The sequence below is a fragment of the Rana temporaria genome, chromosome 10 (genome assembly GCF_905171775.1).
Source record: "Rana temporaria chromosome 10, aRanTem1.1, whole genome shotgun sequence".
NCBI classification, from domain to species: domain Eukaryota; kingdom Metazoa; phylum Chordata; class Amphibia; order Anura; family Ranidae; genus Rana; species Rana temporaria.
The window spans coordinates 25,976,124-25,993,569 of record NC_053498.1 but is presented as its reverse complement, the minus strand read 5'-3'; the positions used below and the strand labels follow the sequence as shown (position 1 = coordinate 25,993,569).

The following is a 17,446-nucleotide window of genomic DNA, read 5'->3' as shown; positions in this document are numbered from 1 at the left end:
TGGTTCACTTACCTTTTCCTTCAATTTTACTGAGTAGGGAACAGGAAGTGATAAATTCAGAGAAATTCAGACAAAGAAAAAAAACATTTAGAAGGGAAATTGAAGGAAAATGTAAGTGAACCAACAATGCACTAGCTTAAAGGAACCTATTTAGAAAATAAACAAACCTTTACAACCCCTTGAACATCTACATCACAAGGACACCTCCACTCTTCTCTTCTCCCCCCACTTAAAAGACTCTGTGCACAAAATCTGCACACTTTAAGGGGAACTCCACACACAGATTAAGTATTGCATTTCTTGTAACTTGTTACGCAAAGTTTGTTGGGCCCGTGGCATCAGGATTTGAAGGGAGCAGTCTGACATAAAATGCCATTCTCTTCCTCTTCTTTTATACTTGGGGTCATAGGTTATTTTAGGACCTACTGGTTACTACTGTTTGACTTGTTTTCTTTGCACTGCATACCCTTTGCATATTTACCAAGAGTAATGCCCCGTACACACGATCACTTTTCGGCATGAACATTTTTTAAATTTTTTATCATGAAAAAAACGAAGTTTTTCCAACTTCATCATTAAAAATGATGTTGCTCACACACTATCGTTTTTGAAAAATGATGAACAAAGCGACGGCACTCTAAAGGGGAAGTTCTATTCGCCTTTGGGCTGCTTTTAGCGGATTACTTGTTAGTAAAAGACGATTCGCGCTTTTTTGTCTGTTACAGCGTGATCAATGTGCTTACTCCATTATGAACGGTAGTTTTACCAGAATGAGCGCTCCCATCTCATAACTTGCTTCTGGGCATGTGCGGGTTTAAAACATCGTTTTTGCCCACATACGATCACTTTTTACAACACGGAAAATGAAATTTTCAAAAATGATATAAAAAATTGAAACGTGTTCAAATTTTTTTTTTGTCGTTTTTCAGAAAATGGAAAACGATGTGAAGCCCACACACGATCATTTTAAATGACGTTTTTAAAAATGTCATTTTATTTCATGACAAAAAGTGATCGTGTGTACGGGGCATAAGAGTTTAACACTGAAAGATAACTGCCTAAGTTATTCTTGTTCCTATCGGCTTCAAGAATCTTAAGTAAAAAACTTGTTAACTTTGCTACAGTCTGGTGTCTATGTTGTTGCATTGCTTTGAAATATGTCTGATCCCAGGGTGCCAGAGGTGTCAGGGCAACCTTTGGGGACAGTCATCTTCCAGTGGCGCCTCATGGGGGTGGCGCTACATGGTTTTGAGTGTAATGGAAAAAGTGGAGCCGCACACTATAAATCTGTTTGACACTAAACTGAACAGGACCGGCTTAAGCTAGTCTTGTCTCATGCCAACTGACGCATTTCACCATCCCATGGGCTTAGTCAAAGCCATCGTTATTGACGCAAACAGGTTTGATGAGCCCTTAGGGTTTGGAGTCTTCAGAAGGACATACACTGCAGGTTAGAGCGGCATAGGTTTCTTTACAGGGTCACCATGTTTTTGAATAGGTTTGAAACCAGCCCCAAGTTTAGTGTTAATAGCTAAACAAAAAAATAAAATTAAATACTGCCTGCTTCATTTTCTATGGAGGAAATAAAATTACATTTACTTGGCCACTGACTTTTTCAGTGGTATTCAAATTACCGACAACTAATTGCTTGCCCCATTTATTCACTGCTTTACTATATCAGTACTTGAGAGTTCATATTTGAAGAAGAGTGAATAACGTATGGCCAGGTCTGGTTTGCAGTAAACTAGTAGATATTTTGCAGACTGAGAAAAGTCTGATGATGCAGGGAGAGTTTCACGATGGAAAGGATGTCCTTATTCAAAAATTGCTGGAGGGAAACCTAAAGACAAATATGTAAAAATTAAAAGTTATTGTATATACACTAATGGCATTATATCGTGGAAATGCTTAACACACACACACACACACATATACAGTCCAGAAAGGCAAGAGAAGTGCTGCCTGTGACCTAGATGGGGTAAGTGTGGGACTGGTGATGGACGGAGCGACCGGTGGAAAAAATATACCATCAGCCGCCACTGAATCTAAACTGATGACCTCTAAGGGCTTTTAAAAACTTGACCCTTGAGAGTGATCAAACCAAATGCTTTACAAGCCGGTAATAGCTTGTAAACAACAAACCAAACCCAGACAATCCTCATTGCTTCCGGTTTCTTAAATTATAGAGGTGAGATGGGTACAGATGTGCCTTGAACCTTCCTCCCCTCTCACTTCAAAAGTGCACCACTCAGGGTTGCACAGAAAAGCCTGGTAAACGGGCAGCTCCCCTTCTGCACCCTTTAGAAGTGATCCAAGTGTTTGTAGAGCTATTTGGATCAATTCTATAGTAACACCCAAATTTTGGTACCGGGATTACGTCACTTCCGGTTGCAGCCGAGATTGGAAGTCTTTTTACTTACATGCTGTTTATTTGCCGTGTAACTGTAAGGCCTTGTACACACGATCAGTCCAAACTGATGAAAACGGACTGATGGTCTGATGGTCTGATGTGCGTACACACCATCAGTTCAAAAACCGATCCAGTCCAAAGTGGTGACGTAAAACACAACGACGTGCTGAAAAAAACGAAGTTCAATGCCTCCAAGCATGCGTCGACTTGATTCTGAGCATGCACGGATTTTGAACCGATGCTTTTGCGTACTCACCATCGGTTTTGACCAATCGGTCAGGCGTCCATCAGTCCGATTTTAAAGCAAGTTCTGAGGCCCTGTACACACGATCAGTCCAAAAAAACGGACTGAAGTTCAGTTTCATCAGTCCAAACCTACCGTGTGTATGGCCCATCAGACTTTTGTCCTTCAGACCAACGTTTTAAAACTTGCTTTAAATTCGGACTGATGACGATCAGTCAAAACCGATGGTTAGTACGCAAAAGCATCGGTTCAAAACCTGCGCATGCTCAGAATCAAGTCGACGCATGCTTGGAAGCATTGAACTTCGTTTTTTTAGCACGTTGTTGTGTTTTACGGCACCGCGTTGGACTTGATCAGATTTTGAACTGATGGTGTGTAGGCACATCAGACCATCAGTCCATCAGACTTCAGCCTTCAGTCCGTTTTCATCAGTTTGGACTGATTGTGTGTACAAGGCCTAAAACTTTGGACTGAAGGACAACAGTCCGATGGACCATAAACACAGTCGGTTTGGACTGATGAAACTGAACTTCAGTCCGTTTTCATCAGTTTGGACTGATCGTGTGTACAGGGCCTAAGTGTATTTACCATATAATAAATTACTTTTATCAAATATACTGCATTATGGAGTCCCCCTTTTCCTCTTTATGTTATTTGAACATGTAAATTCGGGAAGTCTGACCGCGTTTGAATGAGCAAGAAATTGATCTGCCAGTGATCGCTCGGCCAGTGGAATTGACCAGAAAGGCTTACTTATGAGCCAGATGAGGTGAGAGGCTGGGGGAAACGTGGGCACCTGCACCGGATGAAGACACATGCACCTTGTATTGAATCATAATTTAATAGAAATTGGATTCTGCATTTGCACTTGGACTGTATGCACACTGTTTTGGACTGCTCAGAAATTTTCCAGCACAGAGACTATTTTGCACATTTTTATTTGGAAGCTCAGAATTGTATTTTGCACATTCGTTTTTGGCACAGACGTTTTTTGCACATTTCTGTGGTTGGATTTTCGGAATTACCATTTGCACATTTTGCACTATTGCTCATTTGCACCATTGATGCCTTATATTTATTTGCTCATTTGCACATTTGTTTAGATTCACAATTTTGCACAGGAAGAATTGGGCACAGATAATTAATCTTTGCACTTTATTTGCTCATTTGCACATGTGTCTGGTTCTGCAACTTTGCACAAGGATTAATTGGGCACAGATTGTATTCATTGCACACATTGCATATTTACAAAGGATCATTTGGCATGCTATTTACATTATTGTATTTGCTGTGTTTTTTTCTATTTAGACCAGGGGTGTCAAACTCAATTTCATCGTGGGCCGCATCAGCATTATGATTGTCCTCAAAACGGCCGGTTGTATCTGTAAGATTAGATGTCCAGCACATCCCCCTTCCTTTACATTAGATGTTAAAAGCCACCCCACCATCAGAAGTTGAGTCCCCCACTCTCCCTTACATCACAGTGCACCCCCCTTTCCTTATGCTGCTGCTGGGAAGAATCTTGATGCATTGCTTGAAAGTAGGGGTCTGGAGGAGGACCAGAGGAGGGCTGAAGCTCTCCTGCAGCTGCAGGAGAGGTGCGAGGGCCACGTGAGATGGCATGGAGGGCCGGATTCGGCCCATGGGCCTTGTGTTTGACACCTGTGATTTAGACTATCCATTTTAGTAATCACCACCTCTACTCCCTTAATTTATTGCTTTTAGTGTTTCAACACCTTATTGGTGGCTGATGCCTTTTACCTTTTATTACTAGTTTTTAGATTAGCTTGTACCCTTGTGGTGTGCGCATTAGTACCCCGTTTATCATACGTACATCAACCTGGTATAACCGCTCCAACCTGGGGATGTAATGGTACATTTTATGGGGTTGAAGTGGTTAAAGTATTGCCTATGGACAATTCTGAGTACTACAGTTTTTTTCTACTTTAGGCTGGGTTCACACCTATGCGAATTGGATGTGGTTTTACCTGTATCCAATTCGCATGACAGGAGATTGTGACCAGCTCTTTACAGGGTCATTTCAGGGCCAAATTCAGGAAATCATTCGGCCCTGATTCGTCCCTGACACGGATTACAGGGATGCACTGGACCCCTGCTGTGAGCCACACCCGACGGATGTGTGAATCTAGCCTTATGGGGCAAACCGATTTGAGTAAGGCTCCATTCACACTAATGCTTTTTTTGATGCATTTTGCAGAAATGCAGGGACATTTTTTAACATGGTTTCCTATGAAACATGTTCACATCAATGCTTTTTTGTGCCTCTGCGTTTTTGGAAAGGGTCAGGGACTTTTTTTCCTGCAAAAAGCAGCGTTTTGCATGTAATAGAATTCAATGGACCCTCATTCAAAACTCAAGTACTGCATTTTTACTGCGATTTTGCCACGATTTGCGTTTTTTTTAACCTGTTTATAGCTGGTTGTTAAATGAAATGTAAAAACATTAATAATGATGTAAAAAAAAATTAAAACGCAAATCGCGGCAAAATCGCTGTAAAAACGCGGGTCCATTGAATTCTATTACATGCAAAACGCTGCTTTTTTGCGGGAAAAAAGTACCCGACCCTTTCCAAAAACGCAGAGGCACAAAAAAGCATTGATGTGAACATGTTCCATAGGAACCCATGTTAAAAAAAATTCCCTGCTTTTCTGCAAAATGCACCAAAGAACGCATTAGTGTGAATCGAGCCTAATGGCATATTTGGCATCCTCGTCTTTTATATTTGTTCAAGCAATTGGGGATTATATTTGGTTTGTGTGTACTAAAATGTATTTGAGTGTATTTTTACTGAAAATATAGATTTGATAAACACTAGTGTAAATATTGTGTGATCTAAAAAATTGCATCCACCTCCATTTTATTCTACAGGGTCTGCCTTCAGAAAATATATAACATTATGAGGTTTTAGGTGCGTTTTTAATACAAAAATATATGTGCATTAAAAAAAAAATTTGCGACAGTGAAAGGGGAATGTAAATGGGGAAATGGTCATGGGAGTTAATGGTTGATATGCAATAATTAGGCAGAAAGATTAAAAGATATACTGTACATAAATGTGTTGTTACCTTCAGTATTTTTCAGACGCAGACTCCATGGTACTGTATATGGATTTGTCCTTGTGTGTTAGTTCCTATTTGTGGAAAGAGAATAAGTCACATTGGCTGGAATATAATTATAGGACTGAGGCTTTAAGTATAAGGGCCCCTTTCACACTGATACGTTTTTTTCTGCGTTTTTACTCTGCAAAAAAAAAAAAAAATTTCCCTCTAAATCCTATGGGACTTTTCATACCACTGCACTGTGGATTTGTTGTGTTTTGAAAAGTCCTGCATGCTGCATCTTTGGTGTGGTTTTGAAAACCGCACCAAAATCGCAGATTCCCTATTGAAATGAATAAACATTTAGCAGTAAAACCGCGGTAATAATGCACTGCGATTTGCGTTTTTGGTGCATTTTTGAGTTGAATGTCCATTTTCATGGTTGCAGGCAACCAAAAAACGCACCAGGAACGCATATGAAACACAGCAAAAACAAGGTAAAAACACATATGCGTGTTTACCATGATTTTGCAACATAGCAGTGTGAAAGTGCCCTAGTAAAATATAATGTAAACCTTTAGTTTAAATCTAAACTGGTAACCTGTAAAGGCTTTTAAAGTGTTGCCTATGGAGATTTTCAGGGACCGAAGTATGGTGCCATTCCAATCCACGGGGGTACGCAATTTTAAAGCGTGACATGTTTGGTATCTATTTACTTACTTAGAGTAACCTCTTCTTTTACACTTTACTAAACAAATGGATATTTATTGTGTTTTTGTACATTAAAATTAATTACTGTATTTATCGGCGTATACCGCGCACTTTTTTCCCCTTAAAGGAAGGGGAAAATCGTGGGTGCGCGATATACGATACCCGCTTCCTGCGCTCAGTTTGAATGCCTGCGCCGACATATATCGAGTGCAGTACACTCGGCTACATTCGGCCAGGCTCGGCTTCGCTCGTGCTCACGCATAAACGTCACAGAGCGTGAGCACAAGCGAAGCCGAGCCTGGCCGAATGTAGCCGAGGGTACTGCACTCGGTATACGTCGGTGGAGGCGTTCAAACTGAGCGTGGGAAGTGGCGATTCGACAGGGAGACAGCGCGGGAGAAGCCAGGAGGACACCACCGAAGCCGCAGACGGACGCCGGACCCGTCAAAGAGGACACCACCGAAGCCGCAGACGGACCCGACGAGGAGGACACCACCGAAGCCGCAGACGGACTCGGGACCCGACGAGGCCGCCGATGGACGCCTCGCAAGACACCAAAACTGTAAGTACTAAAATGTTTTTTTTACAGGAATGCGGGTCCACATTAGGGGTGCACGCTATACGCCAGATCGCGCAATACCCCGATAATTATGGTAAACTGTATTTTTTTCCCTAAAAATTGCATTTGAAGAACTGTTGAAATACCGTTTGATATAAAAATTAATAACACCCACCATTTTATTCTCTAGGGCATCTGCTTAAAAAATATATAATGTTTGGGGATTCTAAGTGGTTTGTTAGCAAAACAAATTTGAGACTGAGAATGAGGAGGAATGTTGAGACTGATCCAGGGTGGAAGTGGTTAATCTGTTATCCCACTACCTTCGGTTAACCACCTGTTGTTGATGCAATTAGCTACACACCCAGCCAGGCTTTCTCCCTTTCTATTTAGACTTGGTTCATTGCTCTAGGTGTTGAGTGATAGCTAGTGCCAAGAAGGTTCCTAATCTATCCTAGTGTTTTCTTGCAGAGTAAGGGCCCTTTCACACGGGGCGGATCAGTAATGATCCGCCTCCGTGTGTCCGTAAGCTCAGCGGGGATCGCTCCGTATATCCCCACTCAGCCGGCGGCTGACAAGGCGGTCCCCGCACACTGTGGGGATCGGATGAACACGGACCGTGTGTCTGTGTTCATCCGATCCGCAGACGGAAGAAAAAATAGGACATTCTGCTGTCTGCAAAATCGGATCTTTGCGGAGGCGTGTGATTACGGGTGTCAGCGGATGTTTATCCGCTGACACCCGCAATCACATAGGGACCAATGTATGTCCCATTTTCATCCGCAAACGGATGGAGAAAAAAAGCGGACATACGGTCCGCACATGTGAAAGGGCCCTTAATGTTTCCCAGTGGAGAAGTTTAAAGTGATATTCAGCCCAGGTTCACACTGGGTACGATTTGCTTCGATTTGTGAAATCGCATCTCAAATCGGCGGCATTTGCCGGCAATGACACCGTCCCAATCGGTGCGACGCCGCATCTGCGGCACTGCACTGATTTCAAAAAGTAGTTCCTGTACTACTTTTTGCGATTTCGGGCCACGATTTACATAGACATCTGTGCAGAAACCTGCACAGATGCCTCTTAAATCTCGGGCAAAATCGGGACTGCCAGCGGGAGTGAAGCCGTGCAAGTTCAGCTGAACTCGCACGGCTTCACTCCCGCAGCCCAGTGTGAACCAGGGCTAAAGGTTAAATTTTTTTTTTTAAATAACAAACATATACTTACCTCCACTGTGCAGTTCGTTTTGCACAGAGTGGCCCCGATCGTCCACTTCAGGGGTCCCACGGTGGCTTTCGCGGCTCCTCCCCACATTAGATAACCCCTCCTGGGAAGCTCTCTCCCGAGGGGGTTACCTTGCGGGCGCGCTCCTGTGTCATAAACTTGGCGTCCACAAACGCAGAGTGTATGACTCGGCCCCATCCCCCCCCCCGGCGGCCGCGTCATTGGATTTGTTATCAATCTATCTAATGAAGCACCGAGAAGCTGTGGAGAGAGCGAAGCGAAATCGCACCCAGGGAAATTCGGGGCTCAGGTAAGTAAAACGGGGGGGGGGGGGGGCTGGACACTGCAAGGCCCTTTTTCATCTTAATGCATAGTATGCATTAAGGTGAAAAAACACGAGAGTTTACAACACCTTTTATGGTGTCGCTAGCTTCCTGAGAATATTAATTGTAATTCCAAGATTTCTTTGGGTTTAAAGGGATGAAGTTGGATACAAACACATGTGAATTACACAGGTTCTGAGGCCAATCTAATGCAGATAAGGCACCAAGTGGATGGACCCCCTACCCCGCCAGACTACATCGGTCAGCGCTCTCAGCCATTGGCTGAGAGTGCTAATCGTATGCCAATCAGCAGACCTTTTTCCGTCATGCCCCTTCGACAGAAGCCAGAGGTTCATCTGGCCTCTGTCAGACTGGCTGATGTACACACGGGTCAAATGTCATCCAGTTTCTACCGAACCACCCAATTTTCAGCCTGTATGTAAGGCCCTTAAGACCAGCAGATTCAAATGTCTTGCCATTCCAGTGAGTCCAGTATTCTGCGCTTTTCCGAATATCCTCGTCCCTGTAGCACAGTGGTTCTCAACCTGGGGGTCGAATGGAGATTTGCCAGGGGTCACCGAATCCTGGGCTATTCCTGAAGCCTGCATCGCTCTCTCAGCCTTTCTGCAGCCTCCCAGTAGGGCTGTCCCTGGAGCCCGTGACTGCCCACTCAGTTCACGGCATGGCTGGGGGGCAGAGACTAGAGGTCAACCGACTGGTGAGGAATATGAAGTGGAGACCCCATCTTCTGATTTCGGCATTGGTGTCACTGCTGCGAGATGCCACAGAGCTGGAGACACAGTGAGTAACATTACCTGTGATTATAGTTGCCATTAAAAGTCCCCAGCACAGTTCTCAGATCAGCAGATGACCTTGATCAAGAGCACCTAAGTTGCCTGATCAGAACTCCCCCCAGCATTGCCACTCATCCCATTCCCCCCACCAAGGAGTAAGAGACGGAATAAAAATAGAGGAAAAAGTGGGGGGGGGGGCGAGGAAAAAGAGGGGGGATAAGAGAACAAGAAAAACAGCTAGAGAGAGAGATGGGGAAAAAAATAAATACAAATCAGGATAGCGAGAGGTAAAAGGGAAAGAAAGGAGAACAAAGAGAAATAGTGATACATCCTAAAATTTACCATAAGGGGTTTTAATACTGTACTAGTGGAAGGGACTCAGGGAGCGATAAATGTCCGTGGGTTAGGGGAGCAAATTACTTACCTTGGGTGCTGACAACCCACGCTACGAAAATGATGTTACTGTTAGGGGTCCCCACAACTTGGGAAATTTTATTAAGGGGTCACGGCACTAGAAGGTTGTGAACCACTGCTGTAGCAGGTCATCTGTAGCCTGTGTGGGTGTGCTCTTTCTGAGCATACCACTATCCAGTGCACAGGCTGTACGGAGGGTCCACAAATCCAACCTCACGTGATGGCCCAATTTATGACCGCTGTAGTACGTCCAGGGCCTCAACAATTCTACATGCATTGTGATAGCAACCACAAACCCATAGAAGCACAAATATCAGCATACAGATTCATATTAAAATATGTAAAATTTACCTCATAGTTAGATTCTTGACTTAATTTCCCCTGCACAAAAAAACACATATCACATCATAGATGGAAATACCAGGTTATTAGTACTGTAGTTATTAAGTGAATTTATGAATTATTTGCAAACTGAACAAAATGTCACACCATAATATTTATAAGAAAACAAGGCCTGTATCTTCAGCTCCATCTTGTGGCCAACATGTAGTATAGTTTTCTCATGGAGGTGTTTCAGAAAACGATATAATGTTTTGCCCACTAGATGAAGCTAAAGATACAGGCATTATTCGCTTATAAATATAATGGTGATGTTCTGTCAAGTTCTCCAACCTGTCAGAAACTCCAACCAATTAACTTCCATTTTATTTAAAACCAGCAGTCATTGGAGTTTTTGACGAATTGGTGGTTGCACACAATGCTGGCAACCGAATAGAGTACGGTGCAGGATATTATGAGCAGAGATTCTTACTTTACTCAGATTCTAGCCAACAAAATGTCTGCCTCCGAGGTGGCGACAACTTTGTCCTCGTTAGCCGCTGTGCTGTCCAAACAGCTCAGTCTTCCTGTACTGGACTCTATTTGGTTGTTGGTAGTGGTGCAACGGATCAAAAATCTCACGGTTCAGATCGTTCCTCGAGTCAGTCACGGATCGGATCATTTTTCAGATCAGTGGGGGAGATATGGATATTAGTAATGTTCACATCTCCCCCACTGTAATATCCACATCTCCCCCACACTGTAATATCCACATCTCCCCCACTGTAATATCCACATCTCCCCCACTGTAATGTCCACATCTCCCCCACTGTAATATCCACATCTCCCCCACTGTAATATCCACATCTCCCCCACACTGTAATATCCACATCTCCCCCACTGTAATATCCACATCTCCCCCACTGTAATGTCCACATCTCCCCCACTGTAATATCCACATCTCCCCCACTGTAATATCCACATCTCCCCCACACTGTAATGTCCACATCTCCCCCACACTGTAATGTCCACATCTCCCCCACACTGTAATATCTACCCCCCCCCCCCACTGTAATGGCCACATCTCCCCCACTGTAATGGCCACATCTCCCCCACTGTAATGGCCACATCTCCCCCACTGTAATGGCCACATCTCCCCCACTGTAATGGCCACATCTCCCCCACTGTAAAATCCACATCTCCCCCACTGTAAAATCCACATCTCCCCCACTGTAAAATCCACATCTCCCCCACTGTAAAATCCACATCTCCCCCACTGTAAAATCCACATCTCCCCCACTGTAAAATCCACATCTCCCCCACTGTAATGTCAACATCTCCCCCACTGTAATGGCCACATCTCCCCCACATCTCCCCTCACTGTAATATCCACATCTCCCCCACTGTAATGTCCACATCTCCCCCCTGTAATGTCCACATCTCCCCCCACTGTAATGTCCACATCTCCCCCACTGTAATGTCCACATCTCCCCCACTGTAATATTCACATCTCCCCCACTGTAATGTCCACATCTCCCCCACTGTAATATTCACATCTCCCCCACTGTAATGTCCACATCTCCCCCACTGTAATGTCCACATCTCCCCCACTGTAATGTCCACATCTCCCCCCACTGTAATGTCCACATCTCCCCCCACTGTAATGTCCACATCTCCCCCACTGTAATGTCCACATCTCCCCCCACTGTAATGTCCACATCTCCCCCCACTGTAATGTCCACATCTCCCCCACACTGTAATGTTCACATCTCCCCCACACTGTAATATCCACATCTCCCCCACACTGTAATATCCACATCTCCCCCACACTGTAATGGCCACATCTCCCCCACTGTAATGGCCACATCTCCCCCACTGTAATGGCCACATCTCCCCCACTGTAATGGCCACATCTCCCCCACTGTAATGGCCACATCTCCCCCACTGTAATGGCCACATCTCCCCCACTGTAATGGCCACATCTCCCCCACTGTAATGGCCACATCTCCCCCACTGTAATGGCCACATCTCCCCCACTGTAATGGCCACATCTCCCCCACTGTAATGGCCACATCTCCCCCACTGTAATGGCCACATCTCCCCCACTGTAATGGCCACATCTCCTTCACTGTAATGGCCACATCTCCCCCACTGTAATGGCCACAACTGTCACGTACCTCAGAGGGTGAGCCCGACGTGCAGGAAGTGGCAGCCGTTACTCCTCTGATTCCGGGACCCCTGATAGAGTAGACAGGAGGAACGGAAATGCAGAGTCGCACAAGCGCCTGGAGAGACGCTGATGCAGGGGCTGTTGGTCGCTTCTGCAGGATCTGATGGAGTCTCTGGAAGGCAGGTGCAGCCTGGCAAGTAGCAGACCGGTGGGAAGAGGTCTGGAAGATCAAGCAGCAACAAGTCCCAGAAGACAGTGCAAGTCCCAGAAGCCGGAGAGAAGCTGGACCAGCCGATCAGGCGCAGGGAGGTCAGGATGGTAGAGGGGTCGTCAAGCCGGGTCAGTAACAGGCGGGCGGCAGAGTACCAGGGATGAGGCAGAGGGATGGTCGGAGCAAGCCAAAAGGTCAGGGCAGGCGGAAGACAGGATCAACAGGAACAAGCCGGGTATCAGGATTAGGATTCAAGCAGGGGTAACAGGTACTGGCAGGTTCAGGAAACACTTCAGACCGGACAGCAAGGGGCCAGACTCCCAGGACGCCTTAAGTACCTTGTTTTGGCGCCGAATTGCCGTTTGCACGTGCCCGTGCGCCGTTGCCGCCGGTGCGCGTGCCCGTGCGCGCCGTTGCCGCCGGTGCGCGTGCCCGTGCGCGCCGTTGCCGCGATTGCGTGTGCCCCGCGCGCGCCGATGTGCCGCTAGCGCCATCTGGTGGCTGAGGTATTTCATGACATTGCCCCCCTCCAATGGGCAGCCTCCGGATGCCCAATCGAGACATCTCCAGTGGATGCGAGTCCTTAAATGATTGGATTAGTCTCTCAGCATGTATGTTGTCCTCTGGTTCCCATGAATTCTCCTCGGGCCCATACCCCTTCCATTTAACGAGGAACTGAATTTGGTTGCGTCTCCTCCTGCAATCAAGGATGGATTCTACCTCAAATTCTTCTTCCCCATTGACTAATACCGGTTCTGGGGGACCAGTATCTCGTTCAGGAAAGGGATTGGGAACATCCGGCTTGAGCAAAGCAACATGGAAGACTGGATGAATTCGAAAGGTTTCTGGTAAATCAAGTTCGTAGGCTACCTCATTTATCTTTCTTTTAACAGAGAAGGGGCCCACAAATTTAGGGCCTAGCTTCTTCGTGGGACATGCAAGTCTTAGATTCAGAGTGGACAAATAAACTTTGGTTCCAGGTTCCAGATTGAGTTCTCCTCTTCTTCCCCTGTCAAAGATCTCTTTATTGCGTTCCTGTGTCTTAGTCATTGTCTCCTGCAGGATCCTGTTATTTGTGTTGAAAAAGTTTAGAGTATCCTGGACAGCGGGTACCGTACTCTCCGGAATAGAATTAGACAGGAACAGAGGATGAAACCCGTAGTTGGCATAAAAGGGTGACTGTTTGGTGGCGGAGTGAATAGAATTATTGTAAGCGAATTCCGCTAAGGGCAGCAGGGACACCCAATCTTCTTGAGAGAACGAGGAGAAGCAGCGGAGATACTGCTCAAGAGTTTGATTTGTTCTCTCCGTCTGCCCATTTGACTGTGGGTGGTATGCTGATGAAAAGGAGAGACCGATTTTGAGACTACTGCAGAGTGCCCTCCAGAACCTAGACGTGAACTGCACCCCCCGATCGGACACGATGTCCGCTGGGACGCCGTGAAGCCTAACAATTTCCCTGATGAAAACTTTGGCTGTTTCCGGGGCAGAGGGTGTGCCCTTCAAAGGGACAAAGTGTGCCATCTTTGAGAGCCTGTCCACGACCACAAAGATAGTGGTGAAGCCTTCTGATGGGGGAAGTTCCACAATGAAATCCATGGAGATCATTCTCCATGGTCTCTCTGGCACTGATAACGGTTTAAGGAGTCCCCAGGCTCTAAGCTTGCTTCCCTTGTTGCGAATGCACGTGGTGCAAGACTCCACATAGTCCTTGCAGTCCTTCAGAAGTTGAGGCCACCAAAAGGTGCGTTGCAAAAGTTCCGAGGTTTTTTGTATCCCAAAGTGACCGGCCAACTCATGATCGTGACAAGAGCTCAGAACATCAATTCGTAGACTCTCGGGCACGAAGATCTTGTCCTGATGCCATAGCAAACCGTCCCTGGACTGCAGCTCCGAACCAGATAAAGGGAAAATTCCAGCAGAGGCTTGCCTGATTTGCGGTAATAAGTCCCTTTGTAACAATAGAAAGTTCCCAGATGACAAGATGGTGTCAGGGGGACTGAGAGACCCTGAATCTCCGTACATGCGGGAAAGAGCATCCGGCTTGGTGTTTTTTGACCCTGGCCTGTATGTGATATGAAAAGAGAATCTCGTAAAAAAAAGTGCCCATCTGGCCTGGCGTGGTTTAAGTCTCTTGGCCACCTTCAGGTACTCGAGATTCTTGTGGTCAGTGTAAATTAAAATTGGGTGCGCTGCGCCCTCCAGGAGGTAACGCCACTCCTCCAGAGCGGCCTTTATTGCCAACAACTCTCGGTCCCCGATGTCATAATTTCTTTCTGCTTCAGACAACTTACGGGAGAAGTAAGCAACGGGGTGTAACAGAGCCTTGGGGCCCTGTCTCTGCGAAAGAACTGCCCCAACCGCGGTTTCAGACGCATCCACCTCAAGAATGTATGGCAAACTCGCGTCGGGGTGTCTGAGAATGGATGCCGAAGTAAACAAGTTCTTCAGGGTTTCAAAGGCTGTTTGGGCTTCTGTAGTCCAGCGGAAACGAGCAGTCTGTTTGGTCAAATCCGTTATAGGAGCAATGATGCTGGAGAAAGCTCTGATGAATTTCCTATAAAAATTTGAGAAGCCGACAAATCGCTGAACGCCCTTTCGGTCCGTAGGTGCTGGCCAGTCGAGAATCGCTGAGACCTTCTGGGGGTCCATCTCAACGCCTTTTATGGAAATTATAAGCCCCAGGAACTGTATACTTGAGCGTTCGAACTCGCATTTATCGGGTTTGGCATACAGTCCGTGGGTTCGGAGACGCTCAAGTACATTCCTGACGTGTAGCCGGTGTTTTTCCAGAGAAGGGGAGAAGATCAGGATATCGTCCAGATAAATGATGACAAAGAGGTCCAGGTAGTCTCTAAAAATGTCATTCACGAAGTGTTGGAACGTTGCTGGGGCGTTACAGAGCCCGAAGGGCATGACTAAATATTCGAAGTGCCCGAAACGGGTACGAAAAGCGGTTTTCCACTCATCCCCTTCACGTATGCGGACTAAGTTGTAGGCCCCACGGAGGTCTAGTTTGGTAAAGACAACCGCGGACCCAAGACGTTGAAACAGTTCAGGCACCAAGGGGAGAGGGTACCGGTTCTTAATTGTTATCTTATTAAGTTCCCGATAGTCCACACAAGGGCGAAGGGAATGGTCTTTTTTTTCCACAAAAAAGATGCCTGCTCCCGCGGGTGATGTGGATGGGCGGATGAACCCCTTCCTCAGACTTTCATCGATGTATGTTTTTAAAGTCTCTAGTTCAAGTCCTGTTAAGGGAAAGATCCTTCCGAAGGGAACTTCAGCACCTGGAAGGAGTTCAATGGGGCAATCGTAGGCCCTGTGTGGTGGAAGGGTCTCAGCCCCCTTCTTGCTGAAAACATCCAGGTAGTCGTGGTAAGCTTCTGGAACAGATTGACGGGTCTCGATGTCGAAGTCCATACAAAGTAAAGGCAGAGGAGGAGGTGACACTTGTAAGCAGTGCTGTCGGCAGAACAGAGAACCGAAGCTGACCTTGCCCGTGGTCCAGTCAATCTGCGGGTTGTGAATTTGAAGCCATGGTACCCCCAGTATGACAGGAAACAGGGGAGAGTGAATCACATCTAGGCATAGCAATTCATGGTGATTTTCAGCAATGGTGGTGGGTAGAGGCTGGGTTTCTCGGGTGACTGGTCCGGATTTTAGCACCGAGCCATCCGCTAGGTAAACAGAGAGTCCAGTAGTCCTGGGACGAAGAGGGATCCGATGCTTGATGGCGAAAGACTGGTCCAAAAAGCAGCTGCAGGCCCCTGAGTCAATTATAGCGCTGACTTGGATGGACTCTCCTGGAAGCTGGAAGAGAATAGGAATAGCCAGATGAGCGGAATTACTTGGCAGAACAGGTAGGTGAACGGAAGACATGGACAGACACTTACGAAGTTTGGCAGGACAGGTCCTCACGTAGTGCCCGGCCTCTCCGCAATACAGGCATAAGTTGTTGACCCTGCGGCGTTGTCGTTCTTCGGGCGTCAGGGAAGGACGGAGGAGACCCAACTGCATGGGCTCTGAGGTGTCAGGAATAGATGAGGCTGAAGGAACCGGAGGAACTATACTGGAAACGGGAGGCACCCGTGGCAGCATCCAGACCGGACGAGATGGGGTAGTGGTCCTTTCCGTTCGGCGCTCCCTCAGGCGCCGATCGATCTGGATGGTCAGGTTAATTAATGCCTCCAGGGTCCCTGGAACTCCTACCCGGGCCAGTTCGTCCTTCAGTGGCTCAGAAAGACCAAGGCGGAATTGGTAGCAGAGGGCCGAGTCATTCCAGGTTGTGTCTGAGCTCCATCTGCGAAACTCGGACACATAGTCCTCTGCTGGTCTGCGACCCTGTTGCAGGGCGTGCAAAGCGGCCTCCGCGGAGGCGGCCTGGTGAGGGTCCTCATACAGCAGAGACATGGCTTGGAAAAAGGTAGTAACATTGTCAAGTGATGGATCTTTGTTTTCCAGGAGGCGATGGGCCCAAGCTTGCGGTTCGCCAGACAGCAGTGAGATGGCGAAACCCACTTTAGTGGCTTCTAACGAAAAGGTCCGTGGCTGCAGAGCAAAGTACAGTTCGCAAGCATTGCGGAAGGCCCGGTATCTACTACGTTCACCCGCGAACCTCTCGGGCATAGGGACTTTGGGTTCGGGCGGTAGCATGATCACGGATGGGGAAGCAGATGCCCCAGAAGCCGCTGCAGCGGTGGTGGGAGTAGATAGAGCCTGGACACGATTCTCCAAACGCGTGTAGCCTTCTTGTAAGGTTCGGACGGCCTGGGTCAGTCCCTCAAGATGGCGGCAAAGTTCCTGCATAGGATCCACTCCCTGCGCGGGCTCGGACATGGCTGTCCGGTACTGTCACGTACCTCAGAGGGTGAGCCCGACGTGCAGGAAGTGGCAGCCGTTACTCCTCTGATTCCGGGACCCCTGATAGAGTAGACAGGAGGAACGGAAATGCAGAGTCGCACAAGCGCCTGGAGAGACGCTGATGCAGGGGCTGTTGGTCGCTTCTG

At 46.9% G+C, this 17,446-nt stretch overlaps 1 protein-coding gene across 1 annotated transcript in view; it reads right to left on the bottom strand.

The window, feature by feature from the left end:
• Positions 1 to 961: 961 nt before the first annotated feature.
• LOC120916462 (carcinoembryonic antigen-related cell adhesion molecule 1-like) overlaps positions 962 to 17,446 on the bottom strand; it is a 56,095-nt gene continuing 39,610 nt past the window's right edge. Inside the window, exons 6-8 of the mRNA XM_040327439.1 lie at positions 10,090 to 10,119; positions 5,741 to 5,805; positions 962 to 1,840 (exon numbers count right to left, since the gene is read on the bottom strand). Coding sequence (XP_040183373.1) covers positions 5,743 to 5,805; positions 10,090 to 10,119 — 93 coding nt within the window. The 3' untranslated portion in view covers positions 962 to 1,840; positions 5,741 to 5,742. The remainder of the gene's footprint in view (positions 1,841 to 5,740; positions 5,806 to 10,089; positions 10,120 to 17,446) is intronic.